The sequence below is a fragment of the Castor canadensis genome, chromosome 4 (assembly GCF_047511655.1).
Source record: "Castor canadensis chromosome 4, mCasCan1.hap1v2, whole genome shotgun sequence".
Lineage (NCBI taxonomy): Eukaryota > Metazoa > Chordata > Mammalia > Rodentia > Castoridae > Castor > Castor canadensis.
The window spans coordinates 172,087,152-172,114,114 of record NC_133389.1 but is presented as its reverse complement, the minus strand read 5'-3'; the positions used below and the strand labels follow the sequence as shown (position 1 = coordinate 172,114,114).

General features: G+C 38.4%; 1 protein-coding gene across 11 annotated transcripts in view; it reads left to right on the top strand.

Moving 5' to 3' along the window:
- Positions 1 to 26,963, top strand: part of Dock10 (dedicator of cytokinesis 10) — a 247,620-nt gene that overhangs the window by 38,565 nt on the left and 182,092 nt on the right. For 8 of the 11 annotated variants that reach the window (XM_074071855.1, XM_074071864.1, XM_074071856.1 and 5 more), the window contains exon 1: positions 13,286 to 13,578. The exons of the other annotated variants lie outside the window; for them this stretch is intronic. In XM_074071855.1, coding sequence (XP_073927956.1) covers positions 13,423 to 13,578 — 156 coding nt within the window. In that variant the 5' untranslated portion in view covers positions 13,286 to 13,422. Of the gene's footprint in view, positions 1 to 13,285; positions 13,579 to 26,963 lie in introns of those variants that run through there. 11 annotated transcript variants of the gene reach the window in all.

Genomic DNA, 26,963 nt, shown 5'->3' with positions numbered 1-26,963 from the left:
CAAAGGGGTTGTTGGCACATATGATACTTTGTTGCCTTTTTAATACTTTACTACTGTGTGACACCATGCTAAACCTTTTACATGTATTATCTCACTTAATTCTCATGACAATCCCCCAGACAGTATGAAGGTAGAGAAGACTGCCAACCCAGATTTAAGAGACAGGCCTGCCTTTCAAATCCTGGTTGACATTTTCTTATATCCTTAACTGGAACGTGAGTTCCTCTGATGACAAAGTGTAACTGTATTTTAAGCTTCTATCACAATTACCACTGACAGTGATGGTCATAATATAAATCCATAAGTCATTCTTTTAAAAAATAAATCTTACAGACAAGATGAATTATGAAGTGATCTAACATCTCCATTTTTATTGATAGAGATGTAGTGATAGATGTATTTTAACAGCAAAAGCATTCTCATTGGATTCTGTTCATCCTGGTATTGTGTGGGGATCCTTATTAAGATTGCAGTAAGGTATTTTGTATTCCCTTTGAGAAGTGTAATGGGATCATATCTTAATCACACATACATTTCTAAAGACATAAGAGTATATGCTGTTGGACATGGGAAATTTTTATTCATGCAGATTGAAGGGATTTTCAAGGTAGAAACTATGCTAGCATAGTAGCCAGCATTCCTGCTTCCTACCCCATAATCCAGCAGTCTTACAGCACATACCAATTTGAACTGAGGGTTTGTCTTCTGATAGTTTGAGCATGTATATTTCTTGGGTGAAGGACAGCATGGTCTTGTACATGGCAGGTAGGAGGCAGATGCTTTCTATAGTCAAAATTCAGTTTCCTTTCCTTATGAGATATGAGTTTCTTCCTGCTTAGTTCTACACTTGAACAGAAAACAGGATAACGATGTTTAGGAAAACTTGTTGCCCTCCTGCGTTCTGTCTTCTGTTCTAAAATGCTGAGAGCCCAGAGATTATCCCTGCTACCAACGGTTTTCTTTTTTTCTATGACTGCTGTGCCACCCAGCAACAGAAATACAGTTAACTCACTTGGTGTGTGCCTGGGGAGTGGAGGAATTTCTGAGTTCAGCTCATAAATTGTAGAGCTTTTCTTATCAAGGGGTTGTACTTATGTCCTGGGTATGGGTTCTAGGTGCTTCATTTAGATTGTCTGGTTTACTTCTCATTGTCATGTAAGATACATACAAAATACTATTATTACCGCATTTCAGCAACACAGAAACAAAACCCAAAGGCCATTTACTGAGAAGTCACAATCCGGGAAATAGCAAATTCAAGTCTGCATCAAGTCAAACACAGATAGCTGAGTCTTCTTATTACTTCTTACTGACATCAGCTTTTTCCACAGGGCATTGCTGTCTAACTAATTGGGGTGACTGTTCTAATCATGAGATCATAAAGCTGGGTCAGGAGAGGGAGTGGACAGGATAAAATCCGACTGGTTTCTGACTGTACAATGACTCCACCTCCAAGTTCAAGAAATGGGTTTCGTTGAAGCTTATTTCTAGTTCTTTCCTCTTCCCACAATTCCTCTGAGTCCTTGTATCTCTTTGGCAAGACTGTTTGCACCATTCACTGTAGCCTCTTAACAAATATTGGTGTAATGGGAGGGAGGGGTGGAGAGATGATGGCTAATAGGTATAGTGGAACGGTTGTATATAACTTCTTTATTTTTCTTGGTGGTACTGGGGTTTTGAACTCAGGGCCTTACACTTGCTAGGCAAGCACTCTGGTACTTGGACCATGTCCCCAGCCCTTTTTGCTTTAGTTTGTCTTTTGAGATAGGGTCTCAGTCTAACTTTGACCAGGCTGTCTTAGACCTCAATTCTCTTACCTCTTCCTCCAGAGTAGCTGTGATTACAGATGTGTACTACCATCCCTGGCTTATTTTGGAGGGAGCATCTTGCTAACTCTTCCCCAGACTGGCCTCAAATCTCTATCTTCCTACCCAAGAAGCTGAGATTACAGGTATGAGCCACCATGCCCAGCCTATAAGCAAAAGCTTTAAAAAATGTCCTATATACAGTAGAATAAGTAGAGTTGACAATAATTAATTATACATTTCAAAATAGCTAGTAGAGAGTAATGTGAATGTTCTAAACAAAGGGAAATGATAAATGTCTGAGATAATGAATGGTACCATCACCCTGAAGTATCATTACACATTGTATACATATTAAAATGTCACACTGCATCCCATAAATATGTGTCTATTAAAAAAACAAAGCAGACGAAATTGTAACAGCATCAGCATCATCTTAATAGATCTTATTTTTGAAAAGGTTGTAACAAAGGCAAGGCACAATATATAATATATTGCTCTTGTGGTGTTCATACTCTGTGTGGAAGAAGGTGGTCCATATCAGCGCTCTTCCTGTCTTGCGTGTACCTCAAAATCTGGACCTGCATCATTAGAGTTCTCTCTGAATCTTGTGATTAGATAAAACTTTGGGATCCTAGACCTAGAAGGAAACTGAACCTGTCCATTTTAAGCCTCTAACTTCATGAGCAAACGCAGTTCCAGAGAAAGATATGACAAGACTTGTTTGTGTCCTAATGTCAGAACCTAGACCTTTTCCATTACAGGTCCTGCCATGTCATGCAAGTGTGAAGGCCACACATGCCTCATGGAGAATGTCCATGGTTGCATTTGTCAGTAACATAAACTGGATTTAATAGGAATAAAAACTTAAGAATCCACACCCTGTGGTTGAGATTTGAAAGAGAAGCTAAACATTATTTTATCAAGTTATCTTTTGAATCACTCCACCCTTCCTTCTGTTGGATTTAAACCCTGGTTTGTCCTGTTTCCTTTCAAAAGCCGTGAGCTGGGCGCTATGTACCAGCCCTCAAATGATAGGTTGTGCTCCTCTCCTGAATCTGGCAAAGTGTGTGAAGCTGACGTGTGCTCAGGTTGGCATCCTCTTTTTCATGAATTGAATTGGAAAGAACACTTGTAAATGGCTCTGAAGACTGCCATTTTCATGTTTGGGAAGTAATTCGTGATTTTTGTAAACTAGAGTTAAGTTGGAATGTGGGTGTTAAGTTTAGGATGTGGGTGGTTAATTCCTGCCACGACTCAAAAGGAGGAAAATGAACACGAGAAATAATAAAACAAGTACTAAAAGTGCAGTTAATAGCTTATTTATCCAGTATCATCTGCGAACATTTTCCCATAGTTAACTTTTGAAAAATAACATAATTTACCCAGTATAATCACTAAACTTTTAAAAAATAAAAGCAGTTGTCAGTGGAAATTTTATCTAGAAAGATTCACAGATTCTTGCAGATTCTCTGTCCCTAAACTGTGGCCACTGGACATCATTTGGCTTTCCCTGCTACATCATTGTCGTCGTTGTGAGTCCTCATTACTGTGTAAGGCTAGTAATTCATCTCGATCTTTTCCATGTTTCTGGCACCCAGCATGGATGGGATGAGTCTGGTTACTATGGGTATCTATTTCTACTATCTCTATCTTTTTATTTTTGTTGGATTGCCTATCACTAGTACTTTCCTTTGTGGGTAGCTTATACCTTTAAGTTTTACCCAACCATGCACTGGGGTCCAATAAGAAAGTCAACAACCCTTCCTGTCTCCCTCTTTGTTTCTTCATTTTTGGCAGTACTGGGGGTTGAACTCAGGTCCTTGTGCTTGCTAGGCAGATGCTCTACCATTTCAGCCATGTCCCCAGCCCTTTTTACTTCAGTCACTTTTCATATAGGGTCTCACTTAATGCTCTGACCAACCTGGACCACAGTCCTCCCATTTATGCTTCCTGCCTAGGTAGTTTGACAGCCCCTGCACCACTGCACTCAGCTTTTACTGATCAAGATGGGGGTCTCACTAACATTTTTGCCCAGGCTGGCTTTGAACTGCAATCTTCCCAATCTTCACCTCCTGAGTAGGTAGGATTACAAGTCAGAGCCACCACACCCAACCCTGCCTTCCTCACTCGTGACCCTGCCATCTCATTCTAATGCTTCTCTTTTTGTTAGACTTACTGTTTACACATGACCCTATTAGCTTTGAGCCTTGATTTGCAGAACTGCTACTGCCCTCTTTGGCACTTACTTGGAATAATGTTAGAATAGCACCACTCATTAATAAGAGTGGTAAAAGAATGATAAATAGCACCTACTATTTATGCCAGTGTTTCATACTAAGCATCTTTGTTACAACTCTACGTAAGAGCTCATCTTATTCTCTTTGGACATTTAAGGGAAATAAGGCTCAGAGAATTAAAGTGATACCCCAACACAACACAACTAGGATTCAAACTCAGATCTTGTCAACTCTAAAGCTCCTGTTATTTGCTCTGACTCACTTCTTTGGAACCCAGCTGAAATAATGTGCCCTCACTCCAACCTTCAAGAACATATCCCAAATTCTAACTGGTGGCCGAGTCTAGGCTTGAGGAATTAATTTACCACAGTCTCTTAAAGATTTCAGCATACCTACCTTCAGCTGGGACATACTTTCAGTTCTGATTGGCTGCTACCTGTTCCCACTAGATCAGAGACAGTCAGAGTTATATTGCTTCTGATCAAAAGTGATTATATGTTTGACTCAGCAAGCTCTTTAGAATCCCATGTAAGATGATGGTGTAAACAGTGACCATCTGAGAACCTCTTCTCTGGGCCACTTCCTTAAGTTTTGCGGAATGAGTCATGTGCCTTTCCCTTCTCTTTGTGGCTCTGCAGAAGTTGTTTCTGTTCCTTTCCAGGACTTGGCTGTTATCAGAATACTTGAGGTTGCAAAATGAGAGACCTCAGTGAGGTATTGTTATATTATTTCAAATTTGTTTACTCATGGAAAATGACTGCAAAGGGTTATGAAATTTGTGTTACATTGTCATGAAATCTAACTTCAAAAAACAAGGGAGATATTCTTGGCATCCCCATTCCCTGATCATCCAGGGAACATGGTGTGTCCCTGGGCAAGGAAGAGGCAGGAGATAAAAATTAATGCTTGCCGGGGAGAAGGGAAGAAAACAAGCAACGTCTGAGAGTCCTTTTATCTCTTTTTCAGTAACGATGACTAAATGTACAGAATACTTGACCTTGTATCTGGTATGGAGCTGAGCACTTAACATGAATGTTAGATTCTCATGAGTACTTATTCACTTCACATATGAGGAAACTTAGGCTAGAAGTTTTGCTCAAAGCCACAAAGACAATAACTAACTCAACAGAGATTTAAACTTTTGCAATCTGCTTCCTGATTCTTTTGCCTTGCTACTACACTACCTTCTATTAAGAATAAGAAAAATTTATTATGCACTGAGAAGAGCTTAATCAAACATAGTCACCTGAGAAATGTAAGATATATTAATGGAAAATTTGAATTATCTCTGCAGTCTGCAGGAAGCTTACTTAGAGAGCAATGAAGGATAATTCCCTGATATATCTAAATGTACCAAAAAAAAAAAAGAATAATTTGCTTTTGAGCTGCATCAATTCCAAAGGTAGGAAAATGAAAATAAAGAAGGGCTTAGCAACTGTACCTGTATTTTTAAAAGAAAGAACAGTGTGCTTATTTCCAACATCACTAATTGTACAACTCAATAAATGTCAGCATGGGGAAAGATGCCTAAAAGATGAGGCACTATAAAAAAGTGAAAATGGAGAGAGAGAAATGGGAAGAACAAAACTCTACAAATCACAGCCATGGAAAAAGAGGTCATAGGTTATTATCGAAATAGACTTGCATCCCCAGCTCTTGAAAAGAAGCAGTTGTAGGAGAATCAAAGAAACAAGTTGACAAAGGGTAACTGAATCTTGGGGGGAATTGCTTTTTTTGGTTGTGTTTTTCACTTTTCAGCTAAGAAAATCATGGTAAATCTCCTCCTAGTTATGTAATGCAGTTCCTTCCATGGGCACTCACCCATCAGGAAATAGATAAAGAAAAAGATTCTCCCTAATCCCTGCCCTAGAAAATGTCCAAATCCTTGACCTGATTTTATTTGACTTGGGGTTAATTCCTCATTTGCCTTTTTAATCTATGGCATTCTCCCCCTCTTCCTTGGGGACAATTGCTGAGTTCTGGTCAATTTACAAAAATGAGAAAGCACATGATTGAGAGCTGGGTGATTATCAGGATGAAGATGATTTCATCTGTACCTCTGCTCTTATCTGTGTTTTTATTGAGTTCTTTTGTAAAGGCTGTGTTACAGCTTAAATGAGCAAATGGAGTTTCTGAACTTCTGTCTTGATCGCCAAGTTTTATTGTAGCCCAGGACTCAGCAGAGAATACCACATTGAGATGAAAGCGGGAGGTACAATAGTCTGTGAGGAATGTGAGGTTCCACCTACATGATGGTCACCCCTGGAACTTCATATTATCTCTGAAGATAAGTGGCCAGTTTCCTCTGCAACATCGACATGTCTGAGCTGTCTGATGAATCTCCAAGGCCTCTTTTTTGAGGACATTTTTGTGTTGACCAACTTCTTAATATCATGTAGGATCTACAAGAAATTACAAAGGGAGCCAACTGTGTTTCCATATTCCACATATAGTCTCTGATAGCCAATCTGGAAGGTTGAGCTATCTTTGCCATTGAATATTTTGCACAGTAAACACTTCACACAGTTAAGATATTTATTAAAATTCTCCTATCCAATTCATTAATCTAAAATTATTTAAATCCCCATCAAAATGCAATTCCAGTCATTACCCTAAGACAATTTCCTAAGACTGCCAACTACCTTCTGAAACTGTGATCCAAACAAAACTCACAAACTTTCTTAAAAGGGACATATCAGCTCTCAAAGGGTTTTCCAGGTCTGCCTCACTACACCTCACTACATATCAAAGATTTCTCTAGTATAAATCTATCTTTAGAAAATAGAAGGTTTACTTGACACATATCTAACTCTCAGAATTGATTGTAAGCTCAGATTCTGGAGCCAGATTGGTTAAATTCAAAATTGGCCTCTGCTACTGATAGCTATGATTCTGTGAGGAAGTAACTTAACTTCTTTGTGCCTCAGTTTCCTCAATTGTAAAATGAGGATGATAATAGCATTATCTCATAAAAAGAAGTGTAAATTAATCAATAATGTTAATACTAGTTATACGTGTGCCTAGCACATAGTAAGTACGTGTACAGGCTTGCTCCTTTAGTATTATATTCAGAATTGCTATTATGCATTGAGAACCTGCTATAAGGTAGGCATAGTATATAGAGTGAACAAAGTCAGTATAATCCTATGTCTTCTAGAGAGGTGAAACATAATTTAATAATTCAATTAGAACACTATAGCTTATATGTTAGGAATGAAACTCATGGGATACAGTGGTGAGACTTGCCAGGCTATGAAGCAAGCTCATTTTGAGGAGGTGGGAGGGAAGAAACCAAGCATCCGTTATCCTCATTAGCAGAAGAAATATCACACTTTTTACTGAATGATTATTATGGGACAGGCTCTATATTGGCCTTTACAGTGATTTTTCTCCCACCAATACACAGAAAGTATAGAGGACTTATACCTGTTTAACATCAGTTACTATTGAGACTTGGACAGGTTAAGAAACTTGCTCAAGAGCACAGTTTATACACAGAAGAGGCTTTATTGCTGCCATGAGGACAAAGATCTAGTTAGACTTGACCTGTGTTGCTCAGTACATATTGACTGTAAGTACTCTCAATTTCTCTATAAATTAACCAAAATATAAGGAGGGATCTCCTCAATTCTGGTTACTGGCTTTGGGATGAGTATTGGAGGCCTCTTCCTTCACTTGGTTGGTTGAAGAAATCAACAACTGATGGATGAGCTCTTGGGATGTCCAGTATGCCAACTGAATTCTTGATTTGAGGATTTGTAAGCCAGATTGGCAGGCAGGCTACATACATGCATCTACCCCACTGGCCAAAGCCAAAACATTGATAGGGGTTCTGTGAGGTGACAACATGCCTGTGCTGTATATTCTAGAATCATTTTCCCTCTTGAGTGACCCATTGTCAGTTTCTGTCTAAGAAAGGATAGGCAAGGCCACCCTATATTTGCTTTCTCACTTCTAGCACCTACTTCCTCCCACTGGGAGTGCCTCCTGGACTCAGGGGAGGAGGACCAGTGTGGCCCCATATGTTTCACCCTCCTGCTGGGCATGTCCATGTTGGATGTTCCTCAGTCCTTCATTTTGGGTAATGGTCAATGTGACCACATTCACCTTTCATCTTTCAGAAATACTCCAAAATTCTCATCTGCTAGAGGAGTCCCCTCACCCCCATACACACCTGTTCCCACTGTTGTAATCAATATATTTTCTTCTGTGCTGCTTCATGGTCATTTCACTTGGTTTGGGGAAGGAGGGAGGTAAGCAAAATTGCTCTTTCCAGTCACTGTCTTGAGCTGAAAGTCAGGTCTACACACTCCACATATGGCAAAGCCATGTTCTGCTTGCCTGAGGTTAGATAGGTACCAAGGGAAGCAGGTGATCAAGAGTCAAGCTATGGTGTTTTGGGAGCATGGAGGAAGGTGGAGTTGATTGAACCCCAGGGCCTGAGAACCAAACTCACTTGAGGCTTCACTGTTAGAATGTGGTTTTCTCAAGGAAGGTGTTTGTATCAGCCTGCTATGCAAAATACCACAGCTTGGGTGGTTTAAATAACAGAAATCAATTTTCTCACAGCTCTGGAGACTGGAAGTTTAAGATTCTCTTCTTGTAAAATGTGGTATCTATACACAGTGGAAATTTATGCAGCCATGAAGAAGAACGAAATGTTAACATTCGCTGGTAAATGGATGGAATTGGAGAACATCATTCTGAGTGAGGTTAGCCTGGCCCAAAAGACCAAAAATCGTATGTTCTCCCTCAGATGTGGACATTAGATCAAGGGCAAACACAACAAGGGGATTGGACTTTGAGCACATGATAAAAGCGAGAGCACACAGGGAGGGGTGAGGATAGGTAAGACACCTAAAAAATTAGTTAGCATTTGTTGCCCTCAATGCAGAGAAACTAAAGCAGATACCTTAAAGCAACTGAGGCCAATAGGAAAAGGGGAACAGGTACTAGAGAAAAGGTTAGATCAAAAAGAATTAACCTAGAAGGTAACACCCACGCACAGGAAATCAATGTGAGTCAACGCCCTGTATAGCTATCCTTATCTCAACCAGCAAAAACCCTTGTCCCTTCCTGTTATTGCTTATACTCTCTCTTCAACAAAATTAGAAATAAGGGCAAAATAGTTTCTGCTGGGTATTGAAGGGGTAGGGGGGAGAGGGAGGGGGCGGAGTGGGTGGTAAGGGAGGGGGTGGGGGCAAGGGGGAGAAATGAACCAAGCCTTGTATGCACATGTGAATAATAAACAATAAAAAAAAGATTCTCTTCTTGTATGGTATACAGCTGCTTTCATGCTGTGTCCTCTGTGGCCTCTTCACTGTGCCCATGTAAGGAGAGGGAGGGGGAAGGAGGGAAGGAGGGGAAGAGACAGAGAGAGAGAGAGAGAGAGAGAGAGAGGTCCTCTCTCCTCCTCTTCTAATAAGATCACACCAGTCCTTGAGGAGTAGGCCCCACTATTCTAACCACATTTAACCCCCAGCTACTGCTTTGAAGACCTTATCTTGAAATATGATCATGTTGGGGTCTAGGACTTCAGCATATGAATTTTTGGTCATATAATTCAATCCTTAATAGTATTTTACTCTCAAAATCTCAGTCTCTCCATAAATTTCTCTTCCTAAGTTCTAATCATGAGCCTATTAGAGTCTTGAAATAATAACCAACAGCTCAAAGTGTGTGAAGCAAAGAAAGGACACAGTCTCAAGGTATCCAAAAGCACTAAGACTGATCTTGTAGCCTTCATTTCTCAATTAAAATATTTTACTTAGGCTTATCTTTATTCTTACAAGACCATCCTTTGCCATCAGCACTAGCTTTCAGTGTACTGACACTTTTTATAAATGTGGCAGATGACATCACTCCACAAGCAGTTGAGGAGATGATGCAGAGATGCCTCCTGTTCTTTGGGGAGAAGAAGAACCCAGGCTTCATCCTCATCATGCCCAACCACAGTCCAATCAAAGATAGGCAAGACAGATTTAGACATATCACAAGAGAGATTAGATATATAGATTTAAATATACAGCTCTTACATAATTTAACAAAGCCTGGGAAGTCCAACACTTTCAATAGGCATTATTTATTTAAATTAAACATGGCTTTCCTTGCCCATTGTAAAAAGACCTTTGAATGTACTATCCCGAAACTATCTGCATCTAGAGTTACATAATTCTTAGGCCAAGAAATTTTAGACAACTGCTCCAAAAACTACAATCATTTGTCAGAGTTTGTCGAAAAGAGATGAATAGCTCACAGTGGGTGAGTAATCCCGAGTTAGGAGCAAGAGTCCTCTTCATATTTAGGGCTACTTTGGAGATGTTTTTTATTCCTGTCACTTCATTCCTTCTGCCTTTTTCTTCTCTTTGCCCTCCCTTTACTTTCCAAAACTTCTCACTTTTAACATTTTTGCTGGGGTACCTTAACTTGTCAATAGCCCTACAGCTTTCCTTCCATTTCCTCTGAACACCAAGGTCACTCCATGGCTGCCTAACACGATCATCTCTATTTTGATACATGAATTTAAGATTTTTCACTGTATGTGAATTTAAGATTTCATAAATGTGTATCTATATATTTATGAATGTTAAATGGTATTAATATAATATGTATTTAATTTCCCAAAATAGAATCTAGTTCCAACACCAACACTTTGGAAAATTAACACTACAAAAATTGTTGATAACAATATTTCCTCATCTAGATAAGCCAGTTAAAAAGTCTTCCCTTCCTGAATCATGAAATAAGACCCAGCTATGAGAAGGAGGCAGACAAAAAGAGCAAAGGAGAGACTCCAAAAGTTATTTACTGGTAAGACTGTGCATATTTGATAATTGGGGCCAACTTAATGATTCATCTTAGTACAAACAAAACTGATATATAATATATAGGAAATATTTCCTACATACCAAAATTTATGCTAAATTGGGTAGATTTCCCCACCCCTGTACACCTCCAGTTTAATTTGCTGTGTAAACTTTACATCTCAAAACCAACCCCCTCTTGCTCCTTTGTTGAATGTTTTAAATTTTTCATGAGGTGCTGGAGTACATGTCCAACTCTTATTTCCTGCTTTTTATCCTTTTTGTTTCTTTTCCAATAAGTACTGTGGTATGTACTGAATTCCAAAGAAACTAATCTTTTGACATTCACATAAACTACAGGCTAAGAGAAACGAAGGAATATTGAGAGTCCCTCAGCAACACATAGATAGTAGAGGTGAATTCCTCAGAGGCAAAGAAGGGATCAATGAGAATAAGCTTCTAATAGCTAGAAAGCATCTCATTTGTTTCCCTAAAGCCTTGACATTTGCCAAAACATCTGACATGAAAGCCACTCCAGAGGGTTAGACAGATTTAGAGCAAGGTGGTCAGACGGGAACAAGGTAAACCTTCCCTGCCAGGCCAATGTGTGCAGTTGAGGTGTCAGTCTTCCCTCTCCGGTTTCTGACTGGAGATGTTGGCATATCTGAACATTTGTGTCACCCCTTGCTGCATTCCAGCTATGTGGTGAATCTACAGGAATGATTGGAGAGTAACGTGTCATGGAGTCTGGGAGTGGATGGGTGGGGTGAGCACTGACATAGAGAGCCAGGAACAAACCTATTTGAAAAGACACATACATAAACATGGACTCCTAGTCTGCACTTTGTCCCTAGTGCACATCATTATATATAGATATTCAATACACACAAGCCAGACAGACTAAATTGTAGCCTGTCTTCAGTAAGTGCCCCAGTTGTTTGGCGTGAAAATGGTTTAGATTAGCACTGGGCAATCTGACAGAGGTCCGGAGGAAGTTAGGGACTTGCCAGCATCATTAGAATTTTTTTCTTCTTTTTCCAACACCACTAAAATATGTTTGCTCAAAACAGAGCGAGATGAAAAACTACTGTCAGCCAGTCCTTTTTAAAAGAGAAGAAAGAAAGAAAGAAATAGGAAGGAAGGAAGGGAAGAAGAAAGGAAGGAAGGAAAAGAAAAAGAAAGAAAGAAAAGAAATGTACTTTACTTCTCTGGCAAACATACAATTAAAATGATGCTGTGTTGTGACAGGTTACTGAGCAATTAATTAATTAATTAATTAATGCTCTAATTGAGCGTTATATGTTAGATGCTTCTGTGAAAGTGACTTTAGTGGGGCTGGGCCACACCTTCCAGTAAAACAAACCTTCCCCAAACTCTGTAGAATCACACACTCTACACAGGGGAGACCAAAAACCAAAGAAAACCTTTGGTTTCTGTAATTCTCAGTTCGTTTAAAAGAATTAGCTTGGCTGAAAAAACCCAATATTGAAAATTCTCCTGGGGATTTCATACTTTCCTGATTTGTAAGCAAAATCCATTTTTCATGAGATATTTTTAGTGTGAGTATCCCCCACTGGCCTATCCTCTTTCAGTATACTATTAGATCTTGAAGCCATTCCAGAAAGGTCATGTGATTTCTAAACATCCCGATTCCATTCTCTCCAAAGTGACTAGTCTTATGGAAGTTAGGGACTACTAGATTCTTAACTACCAGAGACCTCAAAGTCCTTCCCAAAGCCCTGAGTTCCTTTTGATAGGATGTTAAAATGCTTTACAGCTGCTGCTTCTAAGAGGTCAGCTTGGCAGAGTACACTGAATGACCTCAGTAATAGAGATGTTTTCAACCCTGCAAGCCGCCTATGTAAATATAAAAATGTATTAAGCTGCAGAGCTACATGTGTGGGAACAGAACAAGCATGCTATTGAAGGGAAATCACAGGGCAACACTGGTGTCTCTCACGTGGGTTTGGTGAACACATGCATACTTTTGATAAATCATCTTGATTCACAATACTCTCCATTTCAGATGAGCCCATTTCATTTCTGGAACTTATGAAAAGTAAAACCCCAATCACTTAATGAAGTAGTCAGCAAAATTTCCTTCAGAAAGTGTTTGCATTTTTTAAAAAAACAATTATTTTCACTCTTTATATGATGCTCATTTGCCTTGAAAAAAACTTGACAGCATAAAGCTAGATTCTCAGTTGTTTAATTTGAAGAAGAGTGGTTTATTATTTGTGTGTTTGAGAGGGAAAAATGTATTTATCTAAGCCTCTGAAGCAGGAATTCAAGAGAGCTGTTGTCATGAACAGAAAACATGCTCTCAAAATGAATTGGGAAATACTCTCTGGGCAAAATTCTCTGATATTGTTGTGTTCACTCTCTGTGGATCAAATCTTTCCCATCTCTGCATCCAAGCTATTTGGCCGTGATCAGATGATCAGAGCTCAAGGAAGTGATTGGAGAGTGAGCTGGCTGCAGCTGCAGTGTAGGCTGTGTTCAGAGACAAGGAGCCACTGTTTTTCAAACATAGCATCAATATAGAAGTTATTCTGTAGGCTCCAGGATGCAGGGATGGGCTGCACTGCTAGCATTGTTCTGCTTCAAGCTTTTCGCTCTGTGGTCCAGAGGAGCTGTCCACACATTTGTAGACGACGCCAGGAGGAACCATCCCATGAAATTGTGCCTCTGGAGAGTGATGATGAAATGAGTAGACCCCTCATCGTAATGGTATGGTGTCCCTGAGGAAGCAGCCTGGGTTGATTGAACTGTTATTACAGAGACGTTGCAATTTAGGGGGTTTTGGTGGTCAGCTTTAGATCAAGATATTGTGGGACTGAGAATTTCCTGCTCTGCTGTACTGTTTGGGGGAAATCTCTCTGAACTATTTCTACCATTCAAAGAGCTGATTTTTCTTGCCCTAATATCTATTATGAAAATGTGCAGTTAATGAGTCTAAGAGATTCTCTTCTGTGTATTGCTAACTTTTCTGCAGGGGAAAAAATAGAAAAGTTTGGAGTTTGACTTAATTGAGTGGACTTACTCCATAAGTAAGTAGTTGAAAGAAGAGTCCAGAAAAAAAATATGTATATATGATGTAAATCACATGTAACCAATCAAGTTTTGTGGGTGCTGGTAGTTAGAGCTCTAACTTCATGGTGTCTGGGGCTTTTCTTTCTTACTCTGCCTTTCCAAAATGCTTAACTTCGGCACAAAATCAGAATAGTGTATTGAGAGTTTTGTGGAATGCATGGTGTTTTCATTAGAAAGCTGTTTCTTGCCACTTATCAAGTTACATTTTTTGATTGTGCTTTAATTGGAACAGTGTTGCTATTTCTTTGTGCACCTGTTTTATCAGCAAGAATGACATAGAGAATAGAGTCTTTATTTTAGGTTTATAGCAAGATCTGCTTAGTCACTGAAATCCCCTATTAGAATATAGATGGTATACTAAAGTTTGCAAAATTGGGGAGGGCTAAAGTTTAGGTGGTTTCAGCACAACTGCCAATTGACTTTTTTCTCTTAGATTTCAATATTCAGATATCAAGGATGTAGTAAATAATGAATGAAAAATACCTGTTGCATTAACGGCTCTTAAATGACAGTCATTTGGTTTGAGCTGTGCCTCTGAGTGACAAAATACCAACATGCCTGTTTCTTCAAACTGTATTTGGTTTTCAATAAGCAATATCACTCTTGAATTTTGGGGTATGATTATCTCTAAATGGAATCACTAAGTAATAACAATTTCATACTAATTACCTTTGTAAGTTATCACAATTAACTTTAAAGTGACTTAAGTTAGCTTAAAGGTCAAAGAAACCTGTTTTCTAGATCTTAGTAACACTAGCACATTCATACCTATGTATATTGCTCATGCCATATTAGCCATTAAAACCATTTTTTCATAATGTTACTAATTAAGTTAAAAATCACATAACTAGAAATTTACAAGAGTAATTTCAAAATAGTTTAACAATTAAGTGTATTGAATAACTTCTTTTTCAAAAATCCTTTTGTTTATATAGTTTCTTTATTAATAGTAAGTGGGATTATGAAGAATTTACTATGTCATGATGATACATTGTATAAGTACATATAATTTTCATGTGTTAATCATAAACTTTACAAGTGTTTGAAAAGAATTTACCAGTGACAGAGCAGTTTCAGAAATGCTGAAAATCCTGTTGACACAGTATATCTGCTAAATGCCAGCACCACCAATCACACCTAGCTCAAAGTTTCCCAAAACTGTGTGCTTTACACTCTGTTCAACCTCAAGGAAACCAAAAGTAAAACACATTATAAAAACTCTTAAGGAAATTTTGGACCACTCAAGTTAAAAGGTGCTTACATACAGAGTCACTGTGTGACAAATTTTCTTTGGGATGCTCCAAAATTCACACATTGAACAATTATTTACTGCAGGCCCACTATGGGCCAAGCACTGTGCTAAATGCTTGAAATGAAGAAAAGCATCAGAGATCCCTGCCCTAAGTTGCAAAGTGTTAAAGTAATAGGACATTTTGCAAATCCTGATGATTGTGGCAATGCTTTCTTAAGGTAGTGATTCTTAGAGAATGAACTAAAGTCAGTGGAAATATTTCCTATCTTCCAGGATGTTGTTTGAAATTTTAGTGTGCTTCAAAATCACACGAGGAATTAATTTGCACAGATATCTGAACTCCAGGCCCCAAAGACTCTATATGAGAAGGTCTAGAGTGGCATTTAGGAATATGGCCTTCCAGCAAACAAACCTGGTGAATTTGATGTGGGAGTACCTTGGATAGCACTTTGAGAATCAGGACTCAGCTTTGGAAGATGATAATCTAAGTGTTCCACCTCCCCTCTTCTTCAAACTGATGTCTTTGTATTTGCTAATCTAATCGTATCCTCATATGGCCTTAAGTTTCTGAACAAATTGTGATTTTTTTTTTTGTTATTGCTACTAATCACCAGGTTTCATCTAGTGATTTTTTTTTTCTGGTAAGGTCACAGACTCTGGAACCAGAGCATCTAGGTTGGAATCCTGACTTCCTCATTTATCCCTGTGTGACCTCAAGTATGATGCTTATTATCAGTCTCTTTCCTCATCTGTAAAATGGGAAAAGTAGTTCCAACAAGCCAGAGCTGTGTTTGTGTGAGTTTAATAAAGTATATGCCAATGCTTGGAGCACTGTTCCATATGGTAGTCAGATACATCCTGACTGAAATATCTTAGGCAGAAAGACCAGCAGAGGCGAAAGACCTGGAGAGGAGGAGGAGCCAGGGCTGCTTGAGGGACAGTGAGGAGGCCTGAGGGCCAGGTGAGCAAAGAGAAGATAACAGGAGGAGAGATCAGGGTGGTAATAGGGGACAGATGGAATCAGACTTCACAGATTGTCACAAAGTCAATGTGTTTTCCAAGAGTGGAGAAAGGAGCTATTGAGACGCCAGCCTCAGTGGTTAGTTAGAGCACGATTGTGGAGCTGGCACATCAGGTTAGAGTCTTCTGTCTGCCACTCACAGTCTGTGTGTTCTTAACAAATGTCTCATCTTCCTGTGCACAGAGAGTAGCATCACTACTGGGGAAGTTATTGTAGGAATTGGGTAAGTTCATACTTGCAAAAAGCTTAGCTAGTGCCTCGTGAACAGTACATGCTGTATTAAGTATGTGCCCATGAATTTGGAGGACATTGAGCAGGGGAGTATCAGCACCTATGGCTACAGGAGGAAGAAGCATAGAAAACATGCAATGATCCCAGCAAAAGACATCTGGTTTTTCTCTGGATTGTGAGAAGTGATTGGATTCTGGATATATTTCAGAAGCAGACCCAATGGCTTTATTTATGCATTGAATATGAAGTGTGAGAAAAAAGAAAGGAGTTGGGGTTGATGGTAGTGTTTTTGGCTTGACCATCTAGAAAGACCAAGTTGTTCTTCTAGTAGGAAGAGTACAGGAAATGGGAGCTTTGGAGAGAGAATCTAAGTTCATTATAAGGATCTTTAGCTTGATAGATCTATATCTAGAGATGTCAAGTGGGAAGTTAGATATGTGTCCGGAGTTTCAAGGAAATGTGTGAGGAGCAGTAAGCTTGGCTCAATGTAAGTAAATGATTGACAAATGAATAAATGATTGCTTTCTTTTTGATGTCCTACCATATTTATAGTATGTAAATCCATTTGACAGTTAATCTTGTACTGCTTCTAACTTATCTTGAGTGACTTATCTGAATTTTCAATTGTTTTTAATTTTACTATTATGTATTTTTCTTCTGTCACTGGTAGATGGGAAATAGGCAGGAACTAAGTTTGGTTTTTTGCTCCAGTTGGGTCGGCACAATGCCTTTTGCAGATGAAGTTGAATAAGGATCTTTGATTATTTGAAAATTTTAAACAGGTAGCATCAATATGAAGAGCTCAGTTGATAAAGTTGCTATGTTAATCAAAATGTCCAGGAGTAAGTTAAGACTGGAGAATGTGGCTAAGAGAAACACAAGGTTGAATGTTGATGCCCTTAGAAAGTTCTGGCATTCAGGACTCCATTGTGGAAGTTTGTAGCAAAGAATCTCATTCCAATCATCCAGGTTCTAAGTCCAGATAGGCAGAGGGCTGATGTAATTGTATTTTGGCCGTCTGGTTCAAAGTGGAGAGACTTGCTAAACATCAAAATTAACTATTGCAGGCTTTGTCCTTTTTAAGGGTCATGTGAGTTGGCGATCTGAGATGATTATAATGACTTATTAAAATGCAGTCAAGGCGAACTGAGAAAAATGAAGAAATTCCTTCAAAGTTCTAACTTATGTCTTCTGCAAGAGTTTCTCTTATGGGAGAATTGACGGAAATCCTTTCTTATGAATTATTTGTCTTACTCCTTTTAGAGCATATTTTGTTAAAATTTAACTGAACAATTTAGGTGTTGTCTGATTTAGTTTATATTGCTTTATTTTCTCTGGTCAGTGCCTGTAATTTCTAATGCAATTTCTCATCTCCACCCCCCAGAAGTTGACTTTGTTTTCAGATGTTTTTCCTCTTCCCAAAATACAAAGAGTACATCCCTGCTGGCACTTTGGAGAGTAGTGGTGACACAAGAGGAAAGTGAAAAGCTGGGCCAGGCAGGCTGCTGGTCTCACTCTGGTGACATCACCAATTCCCACACAACAGATTCACAAGTCTCAACTCAAGTCAAAAGAACTTAAAATCCATGAGCATTTCGTGGTGACTCTAAAACAGTAGAAACCATAAATTTTAAATTTGAGAATGCCAAGGAAATAGTCTATATAACAAGCTAAACATGTCTTTGACTTTCCTTTTGGTCAAAGGCAGAGGGAAATAACAATAACCTAAATTTGTGGTGAATCTGGCAGGTGAAATCCTTGTGAGCCAAAGGTATGCCACTTGCATGATAAATCTTTCAGAGCTAGTGAATTTCAGTTACTGCCCCAAGACCTGCCTTACAAGTCTTCCTTTGGTGCTGTAGAATTTTCAGTTTTCACAATTTATAAGTGGCATAAAACAAAGCAAAGAAACAAAGAATGAGGGGAAGAGTTTGCCACCTCTGGTCTGGTAAGTGATGTGGCCTCAACCATAAAGCAATCTTCTTTTTTGAACTTTGACCTCTACAATATATTTGTGCTATTTTCCCTAACTAGATTCAAAGAAACTGGGATTTTTCTCCTAAGTACCTGTTTTTTACCAGAGGGTCTGAGAACTGTTGTGATTAAATAATGAATTCTAGATTTGGAGTCAGAAGACCAGAGTGTCAGAGTCTCAAGTCTGTCATTTAATAAAATATTGAAGACCTGGAAATGCTGGATATTTTCTGAGTTTGTTTAGTGAGGGTGATTATCTGTATTGTAGGTTGGAAGCCCCAGAAAATTCACCTTCACAGACTCATGTGGTAAACTAGGGCCTGTGATGGAGACTTGCAGGTCAGCAGGCTAACTTACCCTACCAGAGATCCTCTGTAGTACACTGTGCCACTGGGGGTTCATTTGTCCTTGGGTAACTTAGCAGGATGAGGAGGCTATTTTCATTAGGGTTTTACTTATATTTATTCCACATCTACCTGAAAGTTTGGTACAGTGAGGATAGCCAAAAACCAGATGCCAATGGGGATGTTAGCAAGCTTTTGCTTGAGTTACTTTTTGACCTTCACCAAATCTCCACATTTGGGTTCCCTCTTGAGAAGTAAGCACAATAACCCTTCTTTCTTGCTCAAGTATTCTGAACACCTGTGATAATAAGGAAGATAAATGAAGAAAATAACTATTTATGAAAATAATTATCCCATATCTTTGGAATATATATTTGTTTACATATGTGTCCAGAAAATAAAATCAGGAACAGAGAAGGATATACTGTGGGAACTACTTGAAAGGAAATAAAGTAATTTTCCCTCTTACCTTGATGCTAAATATTCTAATCTAACGAAACATTATCAAAGGGATTTTTAACAGGTTTTGGTCAGTTTTATCTTTTTGAAAAAGTGTATGAGGAAGAAACAACTTCTGAATTCTCTAAATCCAGAGATAAGGTCTAATTTCACTTTATTGAGATGAATTTTGAATATTCTGACATTAATTCATTCCTGGTTAAGGAACCTATGCAATGGAGAGTGAGTTTCAATGGCCTGACATAGATGAGTGTAATATGAATCTTAAAACCCAAAGAATCTTTGGCAGTTATTTTTCCCATGTAAACTAATTTTCAGCTGAATCGTAAAGTTATATGCAGTATCTTCTCCAAGGGTTGAAGAATTAATTGAATGTAATTTGAGACAGTAATTAGCAGCACAACTCTTTTAGGCAAAGGCTTACAAAGCTCAATTAACATCTGGCATAATTTTATCTAAATAAGCTTGCCTCTTTATCATTTTCCAAATTATACCAATTTTGGAAATGATAAGAAACAAAGAAAAATATTTAAATTCTAAAACCAACACAATGATAAAGAAAAGTAGAAAACTAAATGCCTCTTTTGGGGGTGATGTATAAACCAAAACAACATACAAATTCAACTATACATAGATAGATATAGATATAAATGAGTATGTATAAAAATATATAGAATATTATACCTTAGTGGACATAGGTGCTTGAGGGGAAGACATCTGGGAAGGTTATAAAGATTATATAATTGTCTAGCTAGAAAAAATAAACTAAAATCACTTGTAATAAAAAAAGTCCTTTAAATGTAATCAAATATAGAAACAACACAATATGCTTAGTTTTCTTTGTTTCTGTCTTTTTCAAGAGTATATTTTAGGTTTATTCCCAAGTGCCAGCCTTTGCTTGGGGCATGACTCAACTGGTAGAGTTCCAGCTTAGCAAGCTGGAAGCCCTGAGTTCAACCCCCAGTACTGCCAAAAAAAAAAAAAAAAAAAAGAAAAGAAAAGAAAAAACCCTAAACCAAGTGCCAGGCTTCCATATGATAGCATCTTGTGAAAATTGAGTAATACAGTTGAGGATAAAATATATCCTTTGGCAAATCAAATGTGAATGCAGCATTTCTGTCTTGCTTCAATAAGGTTTTTCTAGAAAGTCATTTTATTTATTCTCTCAGATTTTTTTCTCCATGGAGATGAGTTACTTAGAGGCTAAAATTTAAGCTTTTTGAAATTATGCTATGATTTAAATGTGGACTATCTCCCAAAGGCTAATATATAAAAGGCTTTGTCCCCAGCCTGCTGCACTCTTGGGAAGTGGCGAGACCTTTAAGAGATGGGCTCAAGTTATGGAAACAGCCAAGATGTCCCAGCACTGATGAATGGATTAAGAAAATGTGGTATCTATACACAATGGAATTTTATGCAGCCATGAAGAAGAACGAAATGTTATCATTCGCTGGTAAATGGATGGAATTGGAGAACATCATTCTGAGTGAGGTTAGCCTGGCCCAAAAGACCAAAAATCGTATGTTCTCCCTCAGATGTGGACATTAGATCAAGGGCAAACACAACAAGGGGATTGGACTATGAGCACATGATAAAAGCGAGAGCACACAAGGGAGGGGTGAGGATAGGTAAGACACCTAAAAAACTAGCTAGCATTTGTTGCCCTTAACGCAGAGAAACTAAAGCAGATACCTTAAAGCAACTAAGGCCAATAGGAAAAGGGGACCAGGAACTAGAGAAAAGGTTAGATCAAAAAGAATTAACCTAGAAGGTAACACCCACACACAGGAAATCAATGTGAGTCAATGCCCTGTATAGCTATCCTTATCTCAACCAGCAAAACCCCTTGTTCCTTCCTATTATTGCTTATACTCTCTCTACAACAAAATTAGAGATAAGGGCAAAATAGTTTCTGCTGGGTATTGAGGGGGGGAGCGGGAGGGGGTGGAGTGGGTGGTAAGGGAGGGGGTGGGGGCAGGGGGGAGAAATGAACCAAGCCTTGTATGCACATATGAATAATAAAAGAAAAATGAAAAAAAAAAAAAAAAAAAAAGAGATGGGCTCTAGAGGGAGAAAGTGAGGTGTTTGGATGTGTCCTTGGAGAGAATGGTCAGGCCCTATCCACTTCCTGACTCCTTCTTTTGCTTCCTGGTTGCCAGGTGGTGAATAGTTTCATTTACTACCCATTTCCGCCATGATGTACCCTAATGACACAGGCCCAGAAGCTGTAAAGCCACCAACCGTGGACTGAAACATCTAAAACTATGAACCAAAATGAATCTTTTCTACCTCTAAATGATTGTCTCAGGTATTTTGTCACAGCGACAAAAAACTGACTTGTGTAATTCATTTCCCAACATCTACTTTACTCAGCTGGAATGTGCATACCCAACCAATCCAATATGGATGCAGTGCATTTGTCATAGTTAGCTTGTGTAAACATCAGCAATTCAGCAGAAAACTGAGAGACAACTGCACCTTGCATGTAGCAGGCAGAGGTGACAATAGACAGTGGCTGCCCTGCTGTCATGAAGCTTACAGTTTGGAGGCTAATCTATGACTCAAACTAATGGAAAATTGCCATCATAGCAGGTACTTTAGTGAGAGCTGCATTCTACCTGAAGGCTCTATTCTTTGAGTATCCAGCCTCATCAAAGCAGTCGGAGAAGGGAGCCCCTCAGGAAGTGGCACTAGACCTGAGGTCTGAAGAATAAGTCAATGCTAAGAAGAAAGAGAAGAACACTCTGTAGTGAGAAACCACACGGGAAAATGCCATATGCCAGTCCTTATTTTCTTTGTGTTGCCTTGGGTTAAATGTCAGAGTGTGACTCTAACTCCCTTGACAAAGCATATGCCACCTGCATGACTTCTGGGTCAGTTATTTAGATTCTCTTTGCCTTAGCTTCCCTGTGTATAAAATGGGAGTAATGTGGCTACCTATGATTATTAGTTTCCTACTGTAACAAATTACCACAAGATAGTTTTAAACAACACATGTATTATCTTACTATTTAAATAGCACATATTTATTATCTCATGTTTCTGGAGCAGAAATTTGTAACCGATCTCACTGAGCTAAAATTGGCAGAACTGCATTTCTTCCAGGAGGCTCTAGGGAAGACTCTGCTTGCTAGTCCTTTCCAGCTTCTAGAGGCTATCCAAATCCTTGGTTTGTGTCCTGTTCCATCTTCAAAGCCAGCAGCATAGCATCTTCAAATGACTCTGACCCCTGACCTTCCTGCCTCTTTCTTTCACTGATCAGGACCTTGTCATTATACTGGGTCCACCTGGAGAAATCCAGAATGTTTTCCTATCTCCAGGTTAGTAACCTTAATTCCACCTACAGCCTTAATTTCTCCTTGTCCTGCACTGGGATGAGGGAGTGCACATCGTTAGGAGGCTGTTATTTTTCCTACCATACTGTTCCATAGGGTTATTTTGAAAGATTCAACAGGTGAATCCAAGTAAAGCACCTATAATAATGCCTTGCAACTAGAAAGAACTCAGTAGGCTTTAACTATTTTTATTGCTTTTACTGTTTTGATGAAACTAAGAAAAGTTCACAAATTTAATTTACTTTAAAGAGTTATTTTAGAAAAAAAGAATTGAACTGCTACAAATGAAAAATTTGTGCTTCACAGAATATGAAGAAATAGAAATTCAAGGTTAGCTTATTTACCATAGCACTGTAATAATTATTGAAAGGATTATTCACATAAATAGATTATTTAGAGAACTTAAAAGTTTCTTTGAATCTCTCTTCTGTGTTATCCATCAACTGCCAGTCTTCTGAAATTTCACTTTTAGTTTCTTCTTGTTTTCCTTTCATCAGTTATTAGCGAGATATTGCATCTTCCTAGTTTTCCAAATTATGCAAAATTTAGAAATTCTAAGAGACAAAGACAGAATATACAAGATTATAAATGTTTAAAATTTAAAACCACTACAGTAATACAGAAAAATCAGGTGAGAGAGAATGCATTTTAAATTCAGGAGGAACAACTGAACTAACTACTTTGAAGACAGATATCTGGCTGTATATCTTATTTGTAATTTTAAAGCTATTTCACTCTCTGATGTGAGTAGGTCTTTTTATTACCAATATATAATCACTAAGAAGTTTAAGAATTAAAAAATTTTGATTCTTACACAAATAACTATTCAATAAAAGGTCTGATAGATGAATTAGACATTAGGCATGAAAAGTGGGAGGTGAGGATTTATTAGGTAAATCACCAACACCATGGTTTGGGGCCCTATGTCAAATCAGTGGCCTTCTTTGCTCTTGTACACTTTATGAGACCCAATTGAGTAACCCACAGATTGTCTTAAGTTCTGCCTTAAGACGGCAAAGTGGCCCAGACCAGTAAGTACCTTCAGCTATTTCCCTGACACTTCGCCATAACCACTGGAGGAAATTGTTATTTTTATTCTCATATCATTGAGGAAGAAATGAAAACATATAGAGTTAGGTCTGACCAATCAAAATATAATGTAAACTACATATATAATTTTAAATTTTCTGGGAACCATGTTTTAAAAAGTGAAAAAACACACGTGAAATTAGTATTAAGAGTGATAATGCTTTATTTAACACATGATCTGCAAAATATTGCTATTTTGGAATGTAATTGATATAAAAGCTATTGAGATAGTTCACATTCTTTCTTTCATATCAAGTCTCCAAATCTGGTATATATTTATAGTTGTAACACATTTCAATTTAGATGCTAAATTTTTATCATGAATATTCACTTAATATTTACATTTCATAAAATTTACAGCTAAAAGTAAATTTTTCACATACTGAAAAAAATTCCAAAACTACTTAAATATTTTCCAATAACTAGATAGCATATCAGTTGTTAATGTTCAAAATTAGTTAAAATGAGATAAAATTAAAGCTTTAATTCTTGCACGGCACTAATCATATCTCAAGCACTTGTTAGCTACGAGTACCTCATGCTACTGTATTGGACGGTACAGGTGTAACAGTGCTGAACTTGTCTGAAGTCAGCCGTCTGGGAAGGATTTGAACCCAGAGTCACTGCTTGTATCCACTTTGTCATACCACCTCTTTCCAAATGCCATGACCGGATGTGAGTCCACAGCTCTATACTCCACTTATTAGTGTCCGTTATTTTGCATTGCATGGCTGTTTGTATTTTTGATTAAAACAAAACTAGACAACACAATAAAACAGGACATTTAATTTCTTTAAATTATGTAGAGAAAGCTGGAGGCATGGCTCACGCAGTACTGTGCCTGACTAACAAGCACAAAGCCTTGAGTTCAGACCCCAGTATCATCAAAAAATATAGAAAGCTTTAAATTATGTAGAGAAGGAACAGGGGAGACTACAACATCCATTAATGAGACTAGGCCATCCAATAATATAAGGGTTAGTGAGTTAAAAATTTATCTTTTATCTTTGTTTCTCCTGTTCCTAGAAAATAGCATCTTTGTCAAATTGGCAAATAAGCCAAAATAAAATAAGTAAAAACAAAAAGTCTTCCCATGCTAGAGATAGCGGCAGAAGCAACCCCAACATAGCCTTTGGGGGCCTTGCACTTACTACATTCCCTGCAGCCTCGCCACGTCCACCTCCTTCAAAGCAGTACCTCCCTTCCCCAGCTCCCCTGCAAGCACTCCCACCCTCCCTTTCCACCCACTGTGACTGGCCTTAGAGTGGCCACAACTGCTTCTTACACTTTCCACCCCTCCTTTGTCCTCCTCCTGTCGGACCCTGCCCACCTTTCCCACTTCACCCTCCTAGCCCTCTGTCTCTGTTGACTCTGGCCTGGGATTTGTTGCTCATTGCCCAATACTGCTCTTCATAAAAAAAAAAAATCACAATTTCTATAATAGACTATGAAATAAAATGTTAGGAATTTGAGATTATAAACTCCAAATGCCTCGTTAGAAGGTGAAGTCCAGGACCAAAGAGGCAAATTGTTGTATTTGTGGCTGTCATTTGTTGATGGCAAAACAAGGATATTTGCTCAGTTCTCAAAACAAAAAGGCCCACATTCTTTAAAACTACATGGTGTTCTCTCCTCTTTAATCCAGAGACAGTGAGCTGTAGCTCTAAAGTATGTGCACAGTTTTATTTTTATTTTGGGCAGTATTAGGGATTAACTCTGGGCCTGTACTAGGCAAGCTCAGTACCACCTGAGCCACACACCCAGTCCTTATATTTTTAGTTTTTCAGATAGGGTCTGGAGCTATTTGCAGAAGACAATCTCAGACTGTGATCCTCCTAACTCCGCCTCCTGAGTAGCTGTGTATTGCCATGCTTAGCTTGTTTAAGAGATGAAGTCTCACTTAATTTTTTGACCTACACCTGCCTGTATTCAAGATCCTCCTGCCTCCACTTCCTAAATAGCTGGTTACAGATGTGTGCCTCTGTACCTGGCCTCTGTGCACAGTTTTAACTGAAACTACATAGGTGCTGTCTTCAAAATGTAGTAATAATAGTTTCAGTAGTACAGCAAATCCTATCCAGTTTCTGATTATCTTAGAGGAATAAATCCATTTGGGGATGGAAGTCAATTTTGTCGTCCTATGAATAAGGAACTCCTGCTCAAAACTAGTCCCTTGACTTTTCTTTAAGGATTAAATACAGAGATAAGGAGTTCAAATTAATCTGTGGAATAAACCAATAAGAAGGTGCAGCTGAGCTATAGAAGGCAACCGTGGGGATTCCGCGGGTCCCATGACAGACAAAGAAGAGGGAAAATAGGCAAACCACTTTCTTGTCACTTCTTCTGATTAAATAATGTAACTTCTGTGATCTTACAGAACATTAAATCCCAAAATGCTACAAGAAATAGGATGGTACAATGACAAAACCTGGAAAATGATACCAGGCTTGTTATGTTGTTTGAGAAACATGAGGCATTGGGATAATTCCTTGAATTCTTTGAACCTGTGTCCTGATTTGTGGCCTGGTAATAATTCCTCCCAATGTTGTTGTCAGTCCATAAGAACAGTGATGAAAAGCCCTTAGCACAATGTCTGGATCACTCTGAGACGGTACCTCTTTCTCATCTAGAAAATCAGAATGCCTGCTACCTTCCTACATCATAGAAATTAAAAAGTAGTGACTTCTGTAAGTATATACATACATGGTATATTGTTTTGGGAATTGTACTATGGAGTCATTTTTATATACATGTCTATTCTTCAGTTCTCCACTGATTAGGAATCTACAATATTAAGTAAGAGACTCGTGGTATATAGAAGAGTTATTCCAAAAGGGGACCCAGGGAAAAGGCCAATGAACCAGATCATGTTCCCAAATGAAAGCCATTGAAAGAACTCAGTGGGATAAAAGGCAGGGACAGAAATCAGGAACAAGGACACATGCAGATAGGGGGAGATTCATGAACAAGGAGAAAATGAAGTGTGAAATCTAAGAACCTATGAATGGTAAAGGGTTCTGCTGTAAAGCTTGCTTTAACACAAGTCTGCTATTATATATGCTAAAATAACATGACATTTCAATCTTGTTCCTCCAGTCCGGTTTTTATTCTCTTTAGGAGGTTCATTCTTTCATGGTGACGGTCATCTTTTGTCCCATTTTTGCTCATGCTGCTAAAGACAAATGCTGTTGGATTTTGAGTTAAAGATTGCATGCATCCACCTCTTTCTTTTGGCTCTGAAAGTTATGTGAAGTGTGGCAAATCTGTAAATAATGGTGCTAGGGTGGTATCATGTCTTCAAAGACATGATAAATGTT